General features: G+C 44.3%; 1 protein-coding gene across 1 annotated transcript; it reads right to left on the reverse strand.

Moving 5' to 3' along the window:
• Positions 1–687: 687 nt before the first annotated feature.
• PDP2 (pyruvate dehyrogenase phosphatase catalytic subunit 2) lies at positions 688–5,912 on the reverse strand. The gene is made up of 2 exons (XM_015424270.1): positions 5,845–5,912; positions 688–2,562 (listed from the first exon to the last, which is right to left on the reverse strand). Exon 2 carries the CDS (start codon positions 2,539–2,541, stop codon positions 934–936), a length of 1,608 nt encoding a protein of 535 aa, XP_015279756.1. The 5' UTR covers positions 2,542–2,562; positions 5,845–5,912; the 3' UTR covers positions 688–933.
• Between the last annotated feature and the right edge of the window lie 1,188 nt (positions 5,913–7,100).

A 7,100-nucleotide genomic window follows, 5' to 3' on the forward strand; every position in this document is an offset into this window, starting at 1 on the left:
TCCATAGGCTGGGAAAGTTCTGAGGCACAGGCAGAGCCCCGGGTACTATTATGGCTCAGCACAGGCAGTATCTAGAACCCTTAAATCCCTGCTATGTGGCATGAATGTGTTCAAGCAGCTATTTAGTCCAGTGCACGAACAGCTTCACAGTCAGAACAAGAAGAAAGCTACGCTAGTTTTCAAGCTTTAAACAGGTTACAGCAGAGAGCCGAGTCGAAAAGCCAATCACATTTTCTTTCTGAAATGGCTGAACAGTTTGGTATGAGAAAGCTTCCTTGGGTGAATGAACAGAGGAACGGATCCAGGGAGCACATAGTGTGCTCATCAGACAGGCTACTGAAATGTCATGTTTGGGGCATGAAAACCCCTCTCTAACTCAATCCCCTTTCTGTGCATCTTCTGAGCATGTCAGTGCAACTGGTGCAAGGACAGTTTGGTACATGGTAGTTTCCCCCACTGGCTAAGAACACCTCCATGTGCAGCCTTTCAATCCACAACTACTTATGAGCCCAGGTTTCAAATGAAAAGGGCTGCTGCCCATCACTCTGGACAAGACTGTGCCACTCTCGTTCAGCAGCAAGCCACCTCTACTCACGCAGAGAGCATCTGCCACCAATGTCAACAGGGACAATGCTGCATTTAGGTCTTGAACTTGTTCTGTAAACAGCTAACTACATCGTTGCCTCTTAATCCTCTGGGCACAAAACTGCACCTCTCTTGTCCCCCACCCCCGGGATGTCTTACAACATTTCGTTCTAATAAATACATTAAAAAATTGTAAACACCAATTCTTGCTTAGAAATTAGGCCGCTGGAGACAGCTAGGGGACTCCTACACGGTGGCATTTCTAGGCATTTCCACTAATGGCAAAAAGAAATCCCTTCGTGGTCTGCAGAATTAGTGCAAGTAAAATCCAGTAGCCAGGCGGGTCCCTTATTTATTCTCTTGGTAGTAGCTGTCAACCGTAGCGGAATTAAAATGGACCACGGTGACTGTTATGTCATCCCTGTACATGCGTGCCAGGTCATCGGGAAGGGTCAACATGGCCCCAAGCCTCTCCGGATCGACCTCTCCGTATTCATTGTTCCCAACAGCATGTCGGATGAGGTGGGTGGCCACGTTCTCGTCATAGGAGCGGACGCGCTTGGCTTTCCTCCGCAGCAGCAGGTTTTGCATGTAGCCCAGCTTGGCCGGTTTTTTTAAAGACAGATGCATTTGCTGCACGTTTGTTTCGAGCAGGTGTTCCGCAACGAGCTTGACCACCTCTTCGTTGCTCAGCATGTCCCATAGACCATCCGAGGCAATGACTAAAAATTTATCCTGACGCCTTATTTTATGGTAGGTGACTTCTGGCTCGGCAGTCAAATAGGGAGGGGTGTGGTAGTTTGGGAGTACGTACTCATAAATGTTTAACGCTTCCGCGTTGCCCCCATTTCCCAGCACGTTCTGCTGCAGCTCCTGACTCCATTTGAACCGGACGTCGCCAAAAGCCCGAGAAGGCATTAGGACACCCAGCAGCCTGTTGTTCACAAAGAGAGTGTCCTCTTCGGACTTTGGGTGCTCCCTTTTCAACCTTAGGACTTCCAGATTGTTGAAGGCGTTGTGGTCTCGAGTGAGAGGGAGGGCGGCCCACGAGCCATCTTCATTCTGAACGCCTAGGACAGCCCTGCAGTCTCCGGCGTTGGCCACGTGCAAATGAATGCTATCGATGTGAGCCACACATGCCGTCGAGCCAGAAAAAGCCACCTGAAGGGCGATGTTCCTCATCAGTTCATTCTCTAAGGGCGCCTGGACCTCCAACGAGAGGTCTGAGTCCAACCTTTTAAAGGCGTAGACCAAGGCTTCCTCCGTCGTAAAGCCCGATTCCATGTCCAGTAAGGCCTGCCAATAAACCCTGAGTTGTTCCAAATACAAAGAAGCTACCTCTTGAAAGAACCTGTCGTTCGTATGCTTGTACCACTGCAGGATCGGCAGAACGGGCTTCATGGACTCCATGGCAAATTCCATTTCCTCCAGCCGTTGCCGAGGCAGGAGAGAAATGGCAATATAAAAGAACAGCCTCTCGCTGACCGTCTGGGCGCAGGCATAACCCGCGTGGCCGTCAAAAACCCCAAACATCACCCCTCGGGTCTGCAAGAATGCAGCTGAGCTTCGACGGTCTTCGCTTGGGGTGTTGGCGGCCAACTGGTTACTCTCAAATTTCAACACTGAACTGGGGTTTTTCCCATCAAATTCGGGTATCGTATGGGACAACTCGCTCGCCTTTAATATCTCATCTATCTGCGATGGTGTCAGATGGAAGGAGAAGTCCTCTTCTTCCGTTGAGGTATGTCTGAAAGCCTTGTTCAAGGTAAAAACGTCAGCTGTGCTACCAGCGGTATTTGCCCATACAGAGGGAAAAGGACCTTTGGAAAACAAACTCCTCTGTGTAGTATTCTTCTGGTTTGAAATGTACCTGGAATTCAAATGTCCTCTTCCATGCAAAGCGCAGATTCTGCTTCTGGCAGAGTTTATAATCCGGGAAGACATAGGACTGGACATTGTAAGGATGTTTTGGAAAACCTACAGGTTAAAAAAAAAGCTGTTGTTGAATCAGAAGACAAACAACAATACTTCTTGTAACCCCTACAACACGGGATAGCTAGTAAGCATTACTTCGGGACCAAATGCGGATTAGTCTGTGCTATTGTGTTCCCCATAGCAACCTATGGCTGCAAAAGTTGGACCATGAAGAAGCAAGACAGGAGGAAAATCGACTCATTTGAGCTGTGCTGCTGGAGAAGACTCCTGCGCATTCCTTGAACAGCAAAGGCGACAAACAAGCAAGTATTGGAGCGCATAAAACCAGACATGCCATTGGAAGGGGAAAAAATCACAAAACTGTGACTGACTTATTTTGGCCATGTCATGCAGAAGAACTCACTAGAGAAAGCAATTATGCTTTGATTGATTAGCAGCAAAAGGAAACCTGGCCGCCAAAGAATACAGTGACTAGATGCCATAAAAGTCAATACCAGCCTGAGCATGGAACAACTCAAAGAAACAGTACAAGATCAGAAGACATGGAGAGAACTGGCCCATAGAATTGCGAAGAGTCAAACACGACTGAATGGCTAACAACAACAACTTCGGGACTGGTGTGCTATTGAGAAAACAGGCGAATTACCATTACTTTTCTCTGACTTATTTAACATTGTATTACATAAGTGTCATAAGGTCTCAACCAACTTCTGGCAACCCCAGTAGGGGCTTTCAAGGCAAGTGAGAAGCACAGGTGGTTTGCCATCACCTTCCTCTGCAAAGTCTTTCTTGCTCATCTCCCATCCAAGTACTGACCACACTTAGCTTCCAAGACCTGACAAGACTGGGCTATATCAAGCTGCCTTCCCTCCCTATTTAACATGGTGGTGATGGTGGTGATGGAAAGTGCCGTCAAGTCACAGCTGACACATGGCGACCCCATAGGGTTTTCAAGGCAAGAGATGACCAGAGTGGGTTTGCCACTGCCTGCCCCTGCGTATCGACCCTGGGCTTCCTTGGTGGTCTCCCATCCAAAGAGGATACTATAACCAAAATGCTGACCTGAGTCACCAGGATCAGAGTTACTACTAGACTGCTCTCAGGAGTCCTGATGTCCAAACACATGTGCTGCCTGATCCTATGCATAGTTAATCAGAAATGTAAAGAATCCATAGGGATTTATAATTAAGAGCGCATAGAATTGCAGCCTTATCTAGAAATAAGCCCCATTGTTTTAACCAGCACCAATCAGATAGCATATTCAAGCCTGATCTTTGCTCTTGCAAGATAAACTACTCCCCCAAAAGATATACTGCAACGTTAAACCTTTTGCAGTTCTTTCCCTTCAAAATACCCTCATCTGATGTGAGTCTACTGTCAATTGCTATGAATAAACTGCAGTAATTCCAAACGAAGTGGTCACTCGCATCCAGAGACAAGAGAGCTCTTTGGCGACATCTCACAAAATCATTCCAGGGAGGATCGGAGTTCTGTTTGATCCTAGGTACTGCCATGATAACTGGCAAAATGAGCAGGTGGTATCTTTTAAAGCACCAGTTTCTTCGGTCCACTTTATTGGGAGTAAGTCAGGGAGATCGGTAAAAATGCAGGAGGATCATGCAGTTATTATTAGCGAGCACGGAAGGTCTAGGAGCCTGAACAGCCCAGACTAGCTACAGCTTGGAAGCTAAACAGTGTTTGCCGTGGTTAGCACTTGAATGGAACCTCCACTCATCTCCTGCCTTGAAAACCTCATGAGGGGTCAACTGTGATTCAGTTGCAACATGACAGCACTTTATTATTGTTGTTATTTATTATGGATGGTCTGGCAACAAACCAGCACTGAGAGAAATTTGCCCAGTGAAAGCCATTGCTCTATTATCATGCATCCCTGAGAGCAATACAGCAAAAGTTTTATACGCATTCTGTCTCTAATGCAGATTCAGGCTGAACTTTTAACACTGAATTGATTTTACAAGCTCTAGAAATAACGTCCTTTCAGATTTCAACCACAGATTTTAATCTAGGTTATTCTTGGAATTGTTTCTAGGGGGATACAAAGATCCACGCTGACTTTCTTCCAGAATAGCTTCTGAAGTACTTAGTAGACAAAGTCACTCTAATCTTGACTGGGATTCTGTGACATTCCAGGCAGCTCCCTTTGCTAACACGGATTGCTGGCATCATTAAAGCTCCTACCGCCCCTTTGACCCACTGAAATGGTCTCACACTTCAACATTTTTTAAAAAAAGGAGAACAAATGCAAATTTCCTTTCCCAGATAAACTCAGATTGCTTAGAATATCAGCTGTGTTGCAATTATTCAAATGCTTCCTTTAAGAAATATTTTGATGGGAAGACTGTTGGCGTTATGTGAACGTTTACCCATCTAACTGTACGTATGCCTAAAAACTCAAACTCCGGAGACGGATGTTACTTTCACTGTGTACTGTGATTTTCACTTATGTTCACCAAAAAGGGAACATAAAAATAATTTGTGTTTCTATTGCCATTTTCACTGCATACAGTGATTTACATTTGTGTTCACCAAAAAATGAACATAAAAATAATTCACGTTTTTATTTCTGTGTGCATTCTATCAGTTCAACACAGGCCAACACAGCTTGTAATTCTGCAACCCAAAACACAACACACCAAGCTTGGGGAAGCAAAGGGTCAACCCACAACCATTAATCCATTCACCCCTCTTCCTCCAGCTTCCATCCATGAGGCTGTTAGAAAGACGGCAGAAAGTACCTGGTATCAAGAGCCAGTATAGTGTAGTGATTACAGTGTCAGACTAGAATCTGGGAGACCCAGGTTTGAATCCCTACCCTGCCATGGCAAGTTGCTGGGAGACCTTGGGCCAGTCACACACTCAGCATAACCTACCTCACAGGGTTGTTGTAAGGATAAAATGGAGGAGAAGAGAGGGATATAAGCTGCTTTGGGTCCCCACTGAGGAGAAAGGCAGGGTATAAATGAAGTCAATAAAAATGAAGTACACACACAACTGGTGAACTGTATTTGGTTTACCAGGTTACAACCTGTACAGGTTTTATTTAAACTATTGGGTCAAACACTTTAAAAAGTGACTAGTTTTAAAATAGGCAAACGTGCCTATTTTCATTCCTCTCTTGTGCTACATTTTAAACACTGCTGTACTCTTTCCACTCAAATCTATGGGACAACTCCAGATATAAGTCCCAGCCCTAAACATTCTTACAAGCATTTCCCACTGACTACAGTGTTTATGGAAGGCGGTCTCCATATAAAAAGCTTTAATAGATATGATAAAGAATGGTTTTTCCAAATGCACACTTACGGTCTAGTTACTGGAAACGTCTTGGTAACAGCCGTGCATCTGCCAAAAGCTGATCGGTTCTTAAATCTGTGAGATTGTGAAAAGAAAAGAAAAAGTTTCCAAATAAATGAATGTCTGACCAGTATATCCCACGTGCCATTTACTAAGCATGCTTTTTCCAAGTGATTTGCTAATCAAGCACAACAAGCTGTACACTCGAACTATTATTTTCTCTGCATTAAAACCTATATCCTACCAGTTCAAAGCGGCTCATGCGGCATCAACAAATCAAAATGCAATATCATTAAAAATACAGTTAAACAACACCACGCAAGATGAAATCACACAGTTCCACTGGCTAGTTTTCATCAATAAAATAGTTTATTGATTTGTAATGGCATGTAAATCTATCACACTTTGAATGCATAATTCAAGTTCTTTTTTCCATGCCACTGGAAGCAAAGTGATAATTCTCCACAAGCAAGGATTTTCAGCTCCTGATTTACTTATTGGTGTTTCCTCCAGAGCAGCAGGATCACATTCTGAACTGGTCATTCGCCTATCCTGCAGGGCATGAGGGAAGAATGAAATGCCGCAGCACTGGCTTCAGAGAGGGCGGAGTTAAATCAACAGACGGTGTCTCTGAGCCAGGGACAAGGTCTCCAGGAGCCCTAGAGCAGAGCCAATATCTTTTATCTCCTTTCAAGATTTACAGTGCAGTCCTAGGAAGAATTACACCCTGATAAACTCATTGATGTCAGTGGACTTAGAAAGGTATAGAAATCTGTTTAGGATTGCACCATTAACCCAAAATTATGACTCTGCGTACAAGTATTATTGATGGTGCTTACCTTCAACACATGACGGAAAACGACCAACCGCCACAAAACCCGAGCTTTGCATCCTGGCTTCAACAATTCAAACTCGTAGGTAACATAAACCCTCAACTGAGTTTACTATTCCTACCAGTGGACGGTACTCTCAGGCAACCCCTTGATGGTGTGTTTTACAAAAATCCTCTTCATTGATTATACTGCTACACAACTTAGCAAACTGCCTTTTAAAGTGCTCTCAGTTTAGTGTTCTAACATAGATGTATCCCTCTTCGTTTCATTGTTCTTGTTTATCTGTTCTAATGCATACCGCTTCATAACTTGTATGTTAATAACAAAATTTAAATAATTTTTTTAAAAAGTATTATTGACGGAACCTGCCACTAACAATGCTTCTCACAACAGACGGTAACCTTTCCCTGTTTTCCTTTTGTGCTTCCTTCA

This window comes from Gekko japonicus, unplaced genomic scaffold, assembly GCF_001447785.1.
Source record: "Gekko japonicus isolate JY-2015 unplaced genomic scaffold, Gekko_japonicus_V1.1 scaffold2169, whole genome shotgun sequence".
Taxonomy (NCBI): domain Eukaryota; kingdom Metazoa; phylum Chordata; class Lepidosauria; order Squamata; family Gekkonidae; genus Gekko; species Gekko japonicus.